This window comes from Pteronotus mesoamericanus, unplaced genomic scaffold (genome assembly GCF_021234165.1).
Source record: "Pteronotus mesoamericanus isolate MK-2021 breed Mesoamerican mustached bat unplaced genomic scaffold, CSHL_Meso_final contig_116, whole genome shotgun sequence".
Lineage (NCBI taxonomy): Eukaryota > Metazoa > Chordata > Mammalia > Chiroptera > Mormoopidae > Pteronotus > Pteronotus mesoamericanus.
In genome coordinates this window covers 31,009,778-31,027,038 of record NW_026555027.1, presented here as the reverse complement: position 1 = coordinate 31,027,038, position 17,261 = coordinate 31,009,778, and the positions used below count along the sequence as shown (strand labels likewise).

At 40.5% G+C, this 17,261-nt stretch overlaps 1 protein-coding gene across 4 annotated transcripts in view; it reads left to right on the top strand.

Annotated features, from left to right (window-relative positions):
* The window catches only part of GOLIM4 (golgi integral membrane protein 4), a 71,201-nt gene extending 54,638 nt beyond the window's left edge, over positions 1-16,563 (top strand). The window contains exons 10-17 of one of the 4 annotated variants that reach the window (XM_054580342.1): positions 1,343-1,617; positions 2,286-2,365; positions 3,774-3,883; positions 7,259-7,426; positions 7,747-7,815; positions 9,175-9,243; positions 14,548-14,628; positions 14,930-16,563. In XM_054580342.1, the coding sequence (XP_054436317.1) occupies positions 1,343-1,617; positions 2,286-2,365; positions 3,774-3,883; positions 7,259-7,426; positions 7,747-7,815; positions 9,175-9,243; positions 14,548-14,628; positions 14,930-15,079 (1,002 nt within the window). In that variant the 3' untranslated portion in view covers positions 15,080-16,563. The remainder of the gene's footprint in view (positions 1-1,342; positions 1,618-2,285; positions 2,366-3,773; positions 3,884-7,258; positions 7,427-7,746; positions 7,816-9,174; positions 9,244-14,547; positions 14,629-14,929) is intronic. The other 3 variants (XM_054580351.1, XM_054580346.1, XM_054580353.1) reach the window with 3 other exon arrangements.
* Positions 16,564-17,261: the final 698 nt, after the last annotated feature.

Sequence of the window (17,261 nt, the reverse complement as noted above, 5' to 3'; positions counted from 1 at the left end):
TATGTGCACAGACTTATGTTTTCTTGTGTAATGTTCATAGCAGAGCTACTTTCATACCTGGGAAAAATCTTTGGAGAAAAGAGAAAGAGCTGGTGGCATATGTGTGTTACCAGGTGTCCACAGTGCACAGTGCAAGAGACACGTGCTCACGTCCCTTTAAACAGAGTAGCACAGGTGAGCACCCGACTGGGCACCTGATTGTCTATAATCAAAGTTCTTCTCCTGTTCATTTAGGTGTATGCTGGCTTTTGCCCATTCACCTTCAAGGTGATTATTAAGTATCAAAAAGCTGATTTTATCACTTAAGGATATTCCACTAGGTGAGCACATTTAACCTCTGCTCAGGCTCCCCCTACTGAGCACGCCCCTCTCGCATAAGTAAGATTTATAAAAATCATTTATTATATTTATAAATGGTACTTTCAAAGAACTTAAAGCAACACTGAATGCAGCGAGGTACCTTCCTTCCACTGTCTCTGAGCTGATGCTCAACTGGTCTTTGCATAGATACTGAGGCTGTGGTTATTTATAACTAGAGTTCTGTTTGGCCTTGAACTTTCCAAGACTTCAAGCTGCTTGAGACTTTAGGCTGAGTAGGTGTGAAACCCCTGCAGCCGCACTCTGATGATGCAAGCTTAGCATCAAGAAGCCTCTCCCAGCTTTGTGTCCTGTGTGGCTTTCCTCAAAAGTGATTCTTCACTGTGTGTACTTACATCACTTGGGGGCTGGAGAACAGAGCGGTAGACCTCTCACTGGGAGGCAGAGTTTAGGAATTCCTGGATCAGATTTTCTTTTGATCAGAAGGTACTGTCTTCTCACCCATTCTTTGTTTCTTGGAAGAAAATCGGTTCCCTGCTTTTCTACCCTAATCTGAAATTTCACTTTTTGGTGATGTTTCGTTTGGGATGGGTATAGGCATTGCTAGAGTTAATTAGAATCCCGATGTGTTTAGCCTAAATCTCACAAGTTGCCCGAATTAGTGTGAGTTCACCAAGTTCCTGCTTATAGCAGGGCCTTTTGAATGTAAGTTTAATGAAGGTTCAAAACTCAATTCTCCTGTTTGCCCTCTTCCTTTTGAGAGGGAGCACATTGAAAACTGGCCTTAATGCCAGTAAATCGGGAGGGTCAGTTGCTAAGAAGCCAAGGGCAATTCACAGGGAGTTGGGAAATAGGGGTTTCAGCTCTAGGTGACCCTTGAATGTTCTGTTCCATCATAGTTCACCAGACGGATATAGGTGTTAATGCACCATCCCTGCCTCCTGAGTTTGTGATGAGAAACAAGTGAAGGAAGAATTCACAGGACCTGACTGCTTTTGCTCCACCCCAACTCATTTTTCCCCAGGTGCATCCTTCAGCTGAGCCAGCTACCAAATTCCGGTCGCCCTATGAGGAGCAGCTGGAACAGCAGAGACTGGCGGTGAGGCGTGCAGAAGAGGCCCAGCGGCTGCGAGAGCACCAGGAGGCCCTGCACCAGCAGAGGCTGCAGGAGCACTTGTTGAGGCAGCAGCAGCAGCAGCAGCAGCAGCAGCAGCAGCAGCAGCATCTCATGCAGGAGATGGCCCAGCAGAGGCTGGCCCGGCATGAGGAGGGGAGGCCGCAGCACCCAGAGCAGCTACGGTAGCCTTCTGATGGATGTGACAGTCCTTCCTCTGGTTTCTATAAGCAGATGAAAAACATGCCCTGGCTGATGTGGCTCAGTGGATTGAGCGCCGGCCTGCGAACCAGAGGGTCTCCAGTTGGAGTCCCAATCAGGACACATGCCTGTGTTTTGGGCCAGGTCCCCAGTAGGGGGCGCTCGAGAGGCAACCATGCACTGATGTTTCTCTCCCTCTTTCTCCCTCCCTTCCCCTCTCTAAAAATAAAAGTTAAAAAAAATTTTTAAAAAGAAAAATAGCTTTGTGCATTTATTACCCATGAACTTGAGGGGCTCATATTGCTCCTGTAGCTGAGGCAGAATTAAATTCCAAATATTTAATTTTAAAAATAATCAACCTTTATTTGTGTGTGTGCTTAAAAATGATAGTGTAGGTCTCAGAGAATAACCTAGAAGGTTTTGTGCTACCTTTATTTTATTTTATTGTTTGAAAGGTAGTTTGTCTTTTTCTAAAGTATTTTTTAAAAGTATATCCTGAATCTTTAATAAACCTAATTGCATAAGCTTTTTAAAGAAATTTTTATGGCTTTAAAAAAAAAGTTGAAAAATTAGTTTATTACTGTCTATAAAGATAAACGAGTTATGTCAAACTGTGTTGTTTAATTCGTGATGATGTTTGTGCCTCTTGCAGGCAGCAAGCTCATTATGAGGCCGTGGATAATGACATTGTTCAGGGAGCAGAGGACCAGGGCATCCAAGAAGAAGGAGGTGGTAAGGCTCCTTAGATGATGAATGCTTTAATAAAATTGCTTCGTACTGTGTATCAACTCAGTGATATGCATATCTGAATACATGCAAAGGAGACTTGTGTTCCATGTCTCTTTTGTTGTTGTGATGGTGGTGTTTTTCTTAATTCTCCCAAACACTGCACAATAGTAGGCAAAATTGCCCAAGATAATGTTTCCTCTGTAACATTTTAAAGTAGAAAGGAGATAGTAGTTTAAGCTTTTGTGTACTAAATAATTATTTCTGACACATTACCACAAAACTGTTAGGCTTTGGGAAATTTCTTCATATTCTCCTTACCTTGGAGGCTTTTGGATCATTGCCTTAAAAAGTTTTAAAAAATTAAGTCAATTGTAACTTTCCTTTATAGTGTGCATATGGTATGTAATTTATCGAATGTGGCTTTCTGTGATAATAGAACTATAAAGTAACTGTCTCTCTGACAGCACTTAGATATGTATCCTTTCTAAAGAGTCTAAAGAAAGGTGATTACCCACACTCTCTCTCTAGCCTGTTCTGGTATTTTATAGCCCTTAGAATCAAGAAATTGTTTTCGTTATGTCCCCTGTATAGCACTTAAAGCTTTTTTGTTCTGTTATCAGTAAGACTAGAGAATGGTTTGTTCATTTCTTTATTTAATGAATCCTCTGGTGCACTTGAAACCTAATGGTAAGTTACCCTGTATCCTTATTGTCTACAGGTTAAATATTCTCCATCTGGGTAACCATTCCTCTTATAGCTTACTAAACAAGTTATTTGTTCTCCTGATATGCTCTTATCCAAATTTTCTGTATCAAAAAACATTTTTTTTTTTCAAAAAGCATCTAGTGAATGTCTGTGTGGGTATCTTGTGGACGTATCTGTATTATGACCATCTTCCTCGCTGCCATGTTAGAGGTCATAGGATGGGCACTATTTCTGTTTTTGTTCCACACATGGGGTGGTTCTTTCTTTCATTTCCTGAAAAAGTATCAATTTCTGCTCTTGGTACCTTGCTATTTCCTCTGATATTACCCAAAATTAGTTGGTAATTTTAGCAATGTCCAGTTGACTGGGCTTTTATTGGGGAGAGTTTTGATTGTTTTTTGTTGGTTTTTTTGTTTTGTTTTGTTTTTTGCACTGGGGGATAGGAAGTTACAGTCTCTGTAATAAACATTGTGTCTTCAAGTTAGAATGGTGCCACTCACCCTCAGGTCTCCTTACACACGGCTCTGGGACAGAACATAGCATTATTTAGGAAAGCCGAGACAGACACCTTATTTTCAGTTAACCTCGTTAGAGGAGAGACTAAGTAAATGGTCTCTGGGAAAGTCTACTGGTGGCTTTGGTTTAGTGAACGGAAAGAATCCTGTCTGGTTCATCTGGGCTAATGTTGGTTTCTTTGATTTGCTAGCCTATGAGAGAGACAACCAGCACCAAGATGAGGCAGAAGAAGACCCAGAGAATGGACACATGCCTCAAGAACAAGGGCTGCCTGAAGCTGACCCAGAATCTGAGGCAGATGTAAGTGTCCCCTCTTCAGGCCATGACACTTGGAAACTGCCAAGGCAGAAAGGAAACTCAAAGGTTTGCTTGACACCATGTCACTGGCTCCAGACAAGCCTGTTATTTCATCAGCACAAAAGAAGGGCGCTAATGAAGGGCTTGCATAATTATATGATATGAGCAACATTGTTAATTGTAAAACATGGGGGAGTGTGTGTTAAAGTTTGCTCTGGGAAAACATGAAAGGACTCTTTCTCTGATGACATTTAGATTAATGAATTAAAATTTAAAAAATAAAAAATAAAAGTAGCCCTGGCTGTTGTGGCTCAGTGGATGGAACACTGGCCTGCAAAGCAAGGGGTCGCAGGTTCATTCCCACTCAGCGCGCGTGCCTGGGTTGTGGGCCAGGCCCCCATTTGGGGGGTGTGGGAGGGGATGTTTCTCTCCTGCTCTTTCTCCCTCCCTTCCCCTCTCTCTAAAAATAACTAAAATCTAAAAACAAAAAACAGTCATTTACAACAAATAAAAGCAAAATTGAAAGGCATTGAAACATGTAGTAATTCTGGAGGATGAAAAAAAAGGCAAGTGTGGGAGCTGGAGAGGGAGCCAGAGAAAGGAAACGAACTGTCCCTGAGCATGGGGAGCAGTCTCCTAGGGCATTATGCGTGTCATGGGGCGGTAACCTTCCAAGAGTCAGTGACCATTTTAATAAACCCCTAGATTAGAATGTGTGGTTTGAAAGGTGAAAAAATTGCTGAAGATCATGATGCTCTGTTGTGCTTACTAAAAAAGAACCACGACTCCCAGTTCAGCAGGGTGGTCCGGGGTCTGGCCTCCAAGTATGGCAGACCACGTTGAGTGGGTGTGTTCTTGTGCTTCTATGTAGATGATGTTTCCAGCTTACTTTAGCTCCCCTGTCATCTTCTGCTGGTAAACTGACCACCATGTTTATAAAGTTTAGTCTGCGCTGTCCTGTGGGCCCTGCATGTATTACACTGATCCAGGGTATTGAAAAGAGCTCCACGTCCTTCCTTGATGACTGTCAAGAAAGTCTTCCTGGTGGCTGCGTGAAGCCGCCTTGATGGAAATGCCTTTCCCCCTTCACTTGCATGGAGAGAAGGCAGAACACCTGCCAGCCCTGGGATTAGCATTGTGAAGGTGCGCTCCAGGGAACCCTGGCCCTGAAAGGTTTTGAGGAAAGGGCAAGAGCTATAGAGAGCAGGAGAGTCTGAGATAGCCAGAGACTGGGGAAGAGCAAGGCAGTGTCCATGAGAGAGCAGCAAAGTGAGGGCAGAAGCCTGGGAGTGTGCTGAGAGGGGTGCGCATTCAGTCGGTGACATTTGGGGACTGCTGTGTGCTTCGATTACTTGACTGTGTAATCTTTATCGTCATCCGTTTTCTTGTTCTGGAGAACACACTGGGAAACATTGGCCACTCCACCATGCCTTCTTTTAATTAGAAATTGTTAACCCACTTGTCCCTCTCTTTGTCTTATCTGTTTCATTTCTTTTTTTTTTTTTTTAAAGATTTTATGTATTTTTAGAGAGGGAAAGGGGACGTGAAAGAGAGGGAAAAAACCACCAGTGTGGGAGAGAAACGCGCTATCAGTTGCCTCACATGCGCCCCAGTCAGAGACCTGACCCGCAACCCAGGCATATGCCGTGACTGGTAATTGAACCAGCGGCCTTTCAGTGTGCAGGTTGATGCTCCACCCACTAAGCCACATAAGTCAGGGCTATTTTTTTCTTTAGTAACTTTTTTTACTTTTCATAAAATATTATATTAGTTTCAGGTATACCACATATGATTAGACATTTATATAATTTATGAAGTGATCGCCCAGATAAATGATATGAGCAACATTGTTAACTGTCAAACACGGTACCAATCTAACACCATACATCGTTATATAGTATTATTGACTATATTCCTTGTGTGTGCTGTACTTTACATCCCCATGACTTTCTGTAACTACCAATTTGTACTTCTTAACCCCTTCACTGTTTTCCTACTTCAGAGAGGTATAATTAACCATCTAATTATTTTATTAGGATATAACCACCATGCCCATTAAGTCTTACTTATTACTTGGCCATAGTTGGAGCTAATGTGTATATTTTTATTGAGTTTTACAAAAGCTTTCATCCTTTTCTTCTGAGGAGAATGTGTGATATTTTTTTTTCTATTTCCACACGAATTATTGATAACACACAAAAAGAAATGCTATAAGAGATGGTGAAGTAACTGGAGTTTAGTGCGCAGGTAATGATTTGTCACTCTCTAATCTTCCTTAGAAAAGTGTCATTTGCACTTGAATGAAGTATATAGCCAGGGATGTACAGAGAATAATTCAGTGGAGACTGCAGAGAGCTCTTGAACGCGTTCAAGGCTCTGAAGTGAATTGAAGTAGAATCAAGTCTGGAGAACGCCAAAAGAGGCTAAATCTTGCTCTGAGGCAGTCACCATCTCCGGGAAGCGTTGGCAGCTTCAGTTAAGTGTCCCGTTGATGACACTGGAGTGATGGGGAAGCTCTCACGAGCATCACCGTTTCTGCCGAGCTCAGGCTCTATATCTGAATCTTTATGAGGCCATGTTTCATTTTGAAAGGCGCTTTGGGAGCTTAAGTAGAAAATCGAGATAATTCTAAAGTTGGTAATATGAAGGGAATTTGTTGAACACAGGAACTGAGAGCTACTTGGGAGGAGGGGACAGGTCGAGGGAGATATTTTTCAAAATATATTGCCAATGGTTGTGTTAGCTCGGTTCTTTTTCTCCTGTCCCTTGCCAGCGCTGCGTCTCTCAGGGTCCTGACAGTATTTGTTATAAAGAAATGTGATCCATACTAGAAATCGTTCATTTACTTTTGAACTAGCCTTCTCTCTGTCTCTTTTCTTAGGCCCCTCTTATGGTCCTTCCTGATGTCGGCCTTATTTCTCGTCGACTGCATTTTCACCCACTTACATGTAAATGGCTTGCAAAGGAAAGCGTGTCTCTATAAAAATCAGCATACCAGTGACTAAAGTTCCTTTTGCCAATCTAAATCTTCCACTTTAATAATTTCTCCTACTTTGTCTCTTGGTTTTTTTTAACCATTTTTCTTGTGCCTATTTAGTTATGCTCACATTACTTTGATAGTCTAGTTTTGAGGACCAGTTTGGAATCACAGAAAAGAAGTGCCAATCATATTTCATTCTGACTCATCAGCCTCTGACAAATAATGCAGGAGTTTTCTCTTTTGACAGTGGGATGTGCACTTGTGCATCCCAGCAAAGATGGATTTGAACCGCCCGGTGAAGGATGGTTTTATTTTCTGCCTGTGTGTGGCCTTTCAAGTGAAATTAAACTTGATCCTGGATTTTGAAGTGCTGGTTGCTTTTCATTAAAATTTTACAGAGGGCAGCTGTAGAGGACATAAACCCAGCAGATGACCCTAATAATCAAGGCGAAGATGAATTTGAGGAAGCCGAGCAAGCGAGAGAAGAAAATTTGCCAGATGAAAACGAAGAGCAGAAGCAGAGTCCTCAAAAGCAAGGGAATGCAGCAATGGAGGAGCATTTGGTGGTAAGCAGGGGCCTCTAGGGAGGGCAGCTTCATCATGGGTATTTTAATAAATGCCTGGTTTATGCAAAAAGACTAGTCATAACCTACATTGACAGACGGTTTGCCTTTTTGGCTGGTTTTCAAGCCATTATATGAAATGATGTGTCTGCACTCAGAGAGTGACGGGCAGCCTGGGCTTTGTGTTGGGAATGATTACTCATTATTTCCTGGCCACTGAGGCATTGAAAGTGCACTTTGCATGGTGGCGTGCTTGTTCTGTGAGCACTATAAAACACGTCTCCAGTGTTCAGTAACCGGAGCCTCCCCTCTTGTTTCAACAGATGGCAGGAAATCCAGACCAGCAGGAGGATAATGTTGATGAGCAGTACCAGGAGGAGGGCGAGGAGGAGGTAGGACGGTGGAACGCAGGAGGCTGATCACACTGCTTGGTGCAATCACACTAACATTAAACCAACCTCAGAGGCATTGGCTTTGATCTGTCTTTTATGGAGCTGTTCAGAAAGACAAAGGCAGGACAAGGCTTAGGCAAGAGGAAGCAGACCATGGCCTTGAGACATTGGGAAGGAGATGACAATAGCAGGGGAACAGAATCCCTTCTCTCTGGTTCTCACTAGAGAGTTGGAATTGAGAAGACATTTGGCCTTTCAGAAATAGTGGGCTTAGGTATATGTGATCTCCATAAGACTGTTTTCTCCTGTATCTTTCCCTCGTAAAAGTGGAGAAAAAGCCCTGCACGTTGAGGGAGTCTGCACTGACCTGTTACTTTCTCCGTAGACCTAGCAAAGTGCCTGCCCCACGGGGTACCCCGCAGTGTCTGTCAGAATACACTTCACACCCTGCAGACTTTTTTTTTTTTTTTTTTCAATTTATGGTCTCTACTTTTAGCCTTGTTAATCCCAAAGATTTGGTATCTTAATTAAATTTAACAATTACAAAAAGGAAAAATACATAAGGAGCTCAGTTGAATGAAATGCATTTTGGTAGGATTTCTTAACCTTTCATTTCAGTTTGCTTTTTTATTGTAAACCTCTGGCACATTGTTGTTAGTTAGGTTTAGAGCATCATGGGCCCTGGCTGGTAACTGGCTGAGGAGCGCTGGTAGTCGTGGCTGCTTTGTCACCACACTTTACTGTACGAACGGCTGAAGCTCAGTACATGGGGACATGATATGGATGAGGCCGAGCCCTCCCTCCGTCCCCGTTTAGTCTCTCCCTGGACCAGTAAATTGTTCAATAAATTAAATCCCTGTTTTAGAGGTGCCTCGCAGCCAGGCGTCTTGCTAGTGTGTGTGGCTTTGGCCCTAAAGGGCACTGCGTGGGAGGATGGACACATGGCAGCCTGAACAGACCGCCCGCCACCTGAGATCCTGCTCACAGCACCTGTGCTGCATTCACGTCCACAGTTCCCTTGACTAGGCCTGCTCTCTCATTTTTATTGCATTTGTCATCTTTCAGAGGTAATGTTAAAATATGTGCTTATACCAGAAAGATGAAAGGATGTCATTCTTTACAGCCATGGGCAACATACATCTCTAGTCATATGCACTCAAATGAGCTTGATCTTTTCATTCTCTCTTTTCTGATCCTGCTTTTCATCCTAATCAAGACCCTGAGCTGTCTTATCAGAAGAGAACATTAGAGAAACTAGCAGCCTTGAATATTAAGACATTTGGCAAGAAAAAGATACTCATCTGGACTTGTCTTGTAACAGGATGTCTAGACTAATATTACTTTATTTTATTATGGCAGATGCCAGGAATCTTTGAGAGATTAAAAGGAAAGAAGTTCACCTTGGCTTCCTTTGAAAAATTCAGGAGGGTAAACATAAAATTTTAATCAGTATTTACTGATGATTGCTTTATTTCTACATTATAGCAGTTAAGGCAAAGAGAGACATCCTGTGACCCAAGAGGGACTGAAGATAAAAAGAAAAGAAAGATGGGGGTGGAGGTGGAGAATGGTGGCCAGGCAGGAGGTTAGAGTCTCACCCTTGGGCGCCACTCCCGTGGGCCACGGCTCTTCCTCCCTCCCGTGGGTGGAACTGACCAGAGAGCCGTTTCCTCTCCCTGTGCCAGACCCCTGGTCCTGCTTGTCTCTTGCCAGTCCCCTGCCCAGGATTCCTGTGTTCAGCATTTCGGTGCCCACTCTCTAAATGCTCTCTTGCATAGGCTGCAGGTTGCCACACCCTGTCATTTAGAACTATGGTCTGGCGCACTCTCCGAGGAAGCGCAGAGTACCTTCTTCCCTGGGCAACTTTCCTCTCCACCCCTTAGCGACCCTTGGTCAGGCTGTGTTGTCTTTGTCTGGTGGTTCCTGAGATGATCATTATTAGATCTTCCCTCCTCTTTCCATTGTTCCCAGTTCTTCCCATGAGGAAGGTGGAGAAGAGCGGTTCCTAAATACCATTCAAGGACTAGTAACGGTCACAGACAGAGTTCTCAGCAGGCTGTAGCAAAATGAGAGTTACAGGAGGAGCTGCAGTATGGGAGAACGCATAGGGTGTTGTCTATCAGTGATTGTGTGTGAGACACTGAGATCCATAGGGTACTATGTAATGTACGTTGTTCTTATCTCCATCAAGCCTCCGAGTCCTTGGGCTGCCCGACTGACCACTGGCATGTGAGGCTCAACGCTCTTACCAGTTCCCCTCCCCTTGGGAGGAAGTGCATCTTGCTAGGGCAATAGCTGCTCAGAGGTACAGCATCTCAGACTTGTGACTTGACCTCTTGAAAGTAGAGAACCCCAAACCAGTGTGATTTTTTTTTTTAGGAAATTTGCACTGTCCCTACCTTTTGTCTCAGTATAGTGGTGTTAGTCGCCCTTCAAAGACAGAAAGATGATGGTTGTTGACAAGCCTTCATTGCTTATTGTTTGGGATTGTTTGAGGGGAAAACATTCACATGGTGAGCCCATCCTCATGTGGCTAACTTAGCAGATTTGTTACCTACTTAGGAGCAAACAGGACAAATTATGACATTGCCCCAAAAAAGTGCTCTGTGTGCTCTAAAGTTAAATGTTCAAAAAATAGGGAGATCGAATGACTGCTTGAAAGCTCTAAGTGCTCAGTTTCCCCAATATAACTGAAAACAGATGGATCCAAACACTCATGAGAGAGCAAGCACAAGGTTATTTATTTGGCTGCCTTTAGTGGCGCTGCTGGCCTGTGAATCTCCACATCAAGAAGCTGTCCAGATGGCAAAAACTCTCCTGTTAAACATTACTCAGCCAGCAGCGGTGCCCATCACTAGAGCTGACATTGCCGAAGGCCCTGCATTGGTCACATTCCATCCACCTGTTTGGATCCTGCCATTCCTGACTACTTACAGCTCAGCCTTCTGGTTCCTGGCTCATCCCATAACATCTTAGAAGGATAAAAGAAAGGCGTTAATACAGGGACAGGGATAGGGATGGGGTAGCTAGCCAAAGCCCACTTCAGTTTTCGTAGATCCATTTTTTGTTTTGTTCTGGCTGTTTATTAAACTTCGCCACACCACATGGGGACCATTTCTAAAAGGCTTAAAAAACATCAGAATTCAGTGAACAAAAATGAATCATGAGGAGCAGTGTCGGGAACTCTTTAACAGAATGTTTGCATCATTGACAGGGATATTAAAGAGGGTCAAATGTGGAAGACATACATAATTGGTGTTATCTACATTATAAAAAAGTACTAACATTTGGCTTCTGATTATTAGTCCAAGTGTATTTTAAAATTAGAAATTCCATGTCATTTCTTTCCTTTTCAGTAATGCTCCTAAGATGAATTCGAATTATTGTACTTTTGCCCCAAACATGAAGAGTATGTTGCTAGAATAGTAAGGTACATTTATAAATCTAAAAAATTACAAAATTTTCATCCATGGGTTCCCTAATTTAAGGAGTAATTTAAATCAGTACCTCCTACCTCAGATTATATTGACATATGGTAAACAACCTAAATTTCCTACAACAGAACCCAAGGTAAGGAAAGAAAAAACTCATAAAAAGGGTGTTTATCACTCTAGCCAGGGACATTCTAGCCAGTATCCCTGTCACTCAAGCGAGTGGCTCTCAGTTTTTGCTGTAGCTCAGGATCACCTTGGAGAATATGTGAAAAATACAAAGACTGGGTCTACCTTACCCTGGGAAGTTTTCAACTTGTCTGGTGGACGCTAGAAGTCAGAGTTGTACACAAACCCCCCTCGCTGATGCTGATGTTTCAGGAGCACACTATTTAGAAGCACGGTCCAAGGACAGATGGTTGTAGGTGGAATTTGGGAAGTCTGAACCTCCTGAAACTTCTGGGCAAAATATGTGTATCTCTACCCATTTGCTAACAACTTCCTTACCAAAGTCATAAGAAGATCCATGACTCCCCATATTCCACACACAATTAAAAATCACTGAATTTTTATCCAGCTCTTTTATTTTACAAATAAGAAATTTGAGCTTCAGAGAGGGTAGCTAAATTTTTGGAGGTCACACAGCTTGTTATTGTTAAACCATGACTATAGTCCACTGAGGTCTTATTTTAAAGTATACTAAGCATGCAATCATGCATGTAACTAAATAATTGATATGTGCAAGTTCTTCTTTAAAGAAGTTAGTAAATGCAGAAGGAATGATAGAATTAGAAAGTCACCATTTTTGTAACCCCTAAATAAAGCCATTGAAGTAAGAGTAGTCATCGATGGATGATATTGTTAGAGGAACGGAAGTCGGGGAACCTCACCTGGAGGGTCAGGCTGTCACCATCAGGCTCACTGAACAATCTTAGCCTCACTACACGTGGGACAGACGTTATGTACCTCCTGGTGTGATTAGAATATGAAGTCTCAGCATCACCTCTGAAAAACACTTGCTTTGCAAATTGGATATGAATTCACCTAAGCCTTAAGCTAACTTGCTTTCATAAGAAGTGTGGGGGCCGAAGGAACGAGTTAAGTGACGCCTTAAAGAAGCAAATAATCCAGAAGGTGGGGTTTTCCTTAGGACAAAGAATCAATAACATACAGGAGAACCTAAGTTAGGAGTGGCCTTTGTTTGGATGATGACTAGAGCAAAACAACTGTAAATATACAGTTGTAAGACAGGACAATGTAAGTATGGACTAGACACCAGATGATAACCATGGAATTATTTATCAGGTGATTTAAAGGCACTATGGTTATATAAGAAAAGTTCATTATTTTTAGAGATGTATCCTGAGATGGGTAGTGATGAAATTACATGATGTACAGAATTTTGAAAAATTCATCACAAAATAAAGAAAAGCAATAGGTGATACAAGCGTGGCAACATTGTAATGACTTTTGAACTTTGGTGATGACTATAAGGAGTTCATGAAATTATTTTCTTTGTGCTTGAAATTTTTATAATAAAAACAAATGACCTCCCTGTTAATACAGCCTGGAGAGCTGCAGAGCCAAAGTTTAGTCCAGGTTTGTCTGACACCATAGTCAATGTTAGTGGTTGGCAAACAACTGGCTTTGGCCTATTTTGAGTGAGGTCTTCTTGGAACACAGCCATGTATGTTTATTTACGTATTATCTGAAGCTGCTGTACCACAGTGGTGGAGCTGGGTAGTTGCTATACGTTGTGGCCAAGCAAGCCGGAGTACTTACTATCTGGACCCTGTACAGAATAAATGTGCTGACCCTGATTTATATAATCTTTTCACAGTTTCAAGGTAGTTTCCTCCCAACCCCAGCTAAGCCATGTGTAGTGTTCACCGGCTAAAGACACATCTATTCATTGAAATCGACCGGGGCACTTGAGCAATTTAAGGATGTTTCAATTAGTGAGAACTTAATATAGTTTGAAATAAGTGCTTCATCATTTTCATCCCAGTGTCCTGGGGAATGTTGATAAGAGGTTCTGTGACTAAGGGCAGAACAATGTCATGGACCCAGGTAGAGCCTGCTGGTGTGACATGCGTCTTCTCTCTAGCTCTCCCCACCAGGACATGTAAATACAAAAGATGCTCTACACCTCTGTCTCCAGAATGAATTTATTTTGTGCCAGTGTAGTTTAGGGGCTGTGAGTACAGCTGACATTGGGCTGGTTCAAGAAGGCAGGGCTCTGTCTAGAGCATCTTTGAAGGGTCATCTTTGTAGGCTCCTCACAGGCCAGGGAGGTTGTGGTTCATTCCTGTTCTGCCTGGGCTAAACATATTGAGACAGCCCTTAATTTCTTGCTCCTTAATCAGAACACCTGCATACTTCCTTTCCTTGCTCATTTCTGGGTTTTTAAAATCTCCCCACTCTGCACAAAAAAAAGAAAAAATAATAATCAAGTAATTCTATGTGTTATTCTAGGAGGCCTACTCTATACCACTGTCATTGGAGAGACAGGTTTTCTTTTCGTACCAGGACAGTACATTATGCTTAATTGATAAACAGCAATATTTGGAAATATATTCAAATGACTTGAACTGTTTGGCGTATGTGTGGTTTTCATAATAGTTAAGTTAGAAAATATTTTCTAACATTTTTTCTAAGTCATATATTTTGTGGAATGTGATCATTAAATAGAGACTATTTAGCAAAAATATTTGGATGATTGATTTGCATTTTCAAAAATAATTGGCATCAATGACATAACAGTAATAATGAACATTACAGGAAACTATTTAAAACAAACATGTTCGAACACTGAAGAGAGGTAGGGATTTGAAGCACTTTAATAACTATTCTTTGAAGAAATTGAAATGATTGTGTGCTATATTCTGGATACTTTAGACAGAAAAGTTTATTCTTAATTACAGAAATATATGTACACACACTTTTTCTCAGTTTCCTCTTACCTTATATATAGGTCATGGGTCTGTTTTCTGTGCCTTTACAGAGCAGGTATTATGTGCATTGATTCATTTATTCATTCATTGCACAATATTTATTAAGCAGCATGCCAGGTATGCGTCTAGGTACAGCTGACAGCTGAGTAAGATTTTTTAATAGTAGTGTATTATACATTTTTTTTATAGCTAATAGACAAGTCAAATCGTTGACTTTTATCTTTTTTCAAATTTATTTTTAGTTTAATTCTGTTGCTGTTATTTTGAATGAACTTTTTAGAAATCAGAATATGTTGTTTCAAGTGTCAAAATGGTAAGTGTCACCTAGTATCTCTGGTTTGTTTTAGGTTCAGGAAGATTTGACTGAAGAGAAAAAAAGAGAATTGGAGCATAACGCTGAAGAGACCTATGGTGAAAATGATGAAAATGTATGTGTAGGATGTGCCTTTCTGGTCCACATGTTTGCGCATGTGTAGTAGATACATGTATATAATTGGATAGATACCAGTCAGTATATCTAAGGTATCACTGAGTTTAACAGGCCAACCTAGACTTAGGAAAATTTGTGACAATGTGAAGATTAGGAAAGACTGTAGCACTGTTGCCTGTTAGAACATTATTTTTCTCTTCTTTCCTTCCTCCAAAAAATGAGTAACTTCTCACCCTTTGTTTAAAAGAGGAGATTATTTGTCTAATTCTATATCCTTTTTTTTTTTTTTTAATGGTAAGGCTGATGAGAAAAACAATGATGGAGAGGAACGAGAAGTTCGGGCTGACAAACATGCCAAAGGCGGAGAAGAACACTACGAGGAGGAAGAGGAGGAGGAAGAAGACGGGGTGGCTGTTGCTGAGAAATCGCAGCGAAGAGCTGAAATGTAGCTGCACCTCCGGTTCACAGACAGCGCTCAGCCGACAAGATTCCTTACAAGCTGCTCAAAAATAAACCTGCCTACTGAATTCTAGGATATTTAATTATGAAAATTAAGTATTTAGATTTTTTAAACTTTTGTATTAGAAATGCTCATACAATTATATGATATATTTTGATAACCTAGGTTAGAGCTTCTTTTATATTCAAGCTAAACCCGAGCAAAAAGAAAAACAATAAAGCAAACCTTAGGCTCTGAATCTCTGTTTCAAACATTATGTGATGGTGGAACGGACATTGATTTTGTACATGTTTCAACTTGTTGCTTTTCTGTCTTCTAGTTTCCAGGTGTTCTGGTTGCCTTTGATGAAATACAGGATTTCAAAATAAAGAATAGTGCAGAAATGCTGTGCAGACTTTCAGGAGAATGGCCCGTTTATTAATTGCTCCTCTTTCAAGGTTCTTGTGTATAATTTTGGTAGAATTTTCACCAGTCTTTGTACCTCTGGAGTAAGATCCATTACAGACTGACATTATTTTTCAGACTTGTCAGATCAGGTAGAAAAATATTTCTCTTCAAATCACAGCTATTCTTCTTGAAAGGAATTAAAAGTAAGATAGTACTAAAATTCATGTAACAGTATTCTGGACTTAGATATTTCAGTATCCAAACAAGGTATGACACCTTAATATATTAACCTTTTTTGAAAGACTGACATGTTGTTCAGTAACTAACTTACCGTGTGTGGGTGGTGTTTTCTCCATGAGCACCCATTCTGTTACTTTTCCAAAGCCACCTGGTAATATCCTTATTTCATTATCTAATCCCCTACAATAATATATATTTCCCCTGCAAGTTCTGTGCCTCAATATGTAATCACTTTGATGGCTAGTATGAATATGAAGACATACAAAACTGTACAATTGAATAAGATTATTTTTCAAAAACTGTACAGCAGTATGATAAACCCTGATGACTTTTCTGACTGCTGGGGTTGGGTCCACATTATCGCCACAGGTAGACATATTAATGGTGATGAATTATAAAAATTACTTAAGTTAAAAATCAAAAATTTCCCTGGGGCTAATAGAGACATTTCAGCCTCAAGCATAAAGATTTTTAGATATATAGATTTAGGTTATATAATTCATGTCTGTGGTTTTGTAATACTCTCAAATTATTAAAAACATTTCAATTTCTACCGTCGTGGTATGAATGTAATTTTATTTTTAGTAACCGTACTCATGTATGGTTTTGATTGTCCCAGTTGAGAGATTGTGTATGTATACATAGGAATGTTACTTCCAATCTATTTTGGATTTTCAATAATCATGAATCAAATTTTACCTTTATGTATAAAAACCCTTTATGTAATGTAAAATGTATAATATTGTACATAATATTCAGAATACAATTATTTTGGTAAATTAGTTTGTATTTTTAATGTCCCAGTTGCAGTATTTAATTATTTGAAACATTGAAACTTGGTAATAGTCAATAAAGCTATAAAAAGGAAGTGATAAATGTTTTAAAGTATGTGATTTCTTAATAGTTTGTGATTTTATAACATTCTTTTTCATAAAAGGAAAAAAAATTTAAGAGGTACCAATATATATTAATAAATTATAAAATGCCTTTCTCAACCTGTTATTTCCTTATCTCTCTCTCTACTTGGATTGGTATGTGATATTTTCCCCCTCCTTGTCCTAACAAAAGAACTAAGAATTTTTATTTTATCTGTGCTAGTTCCAAGGGGAAGAAAAAAAATCAGATACAGAAATGTGTGAGTGTCATATGCACACATACAAACTAAACAACAGCAAAAAGACTTAGATTCCTGCTAGGAAAGCAACGATTTCAAACCATACCACTCTCAGGATGGCCTAAGTTACATGGCCATTTTAGCTAATGTTTGGAGGAGAACCAATCAGCCAGAGCTTATCTACATCAATGAGATAGGCAGAAATAAATTGTCGCTTGTACTTATCTTGCCAATTAACCTATGACTTCTGGTGCCACCAATAAGTCAAAGGATTTGGTACTAGCGACATAATCGGAAAGGAAAAAAGGCACATTTACTAGGGAAAAAAAGCTGCATTAGTACAAATACAATGACTGGATAGGTTATAAGAGTGATTGAAAAAGATCTAGGAGTCAGACTATGAGCCACATGTGAGTCACAGTCTCACTTT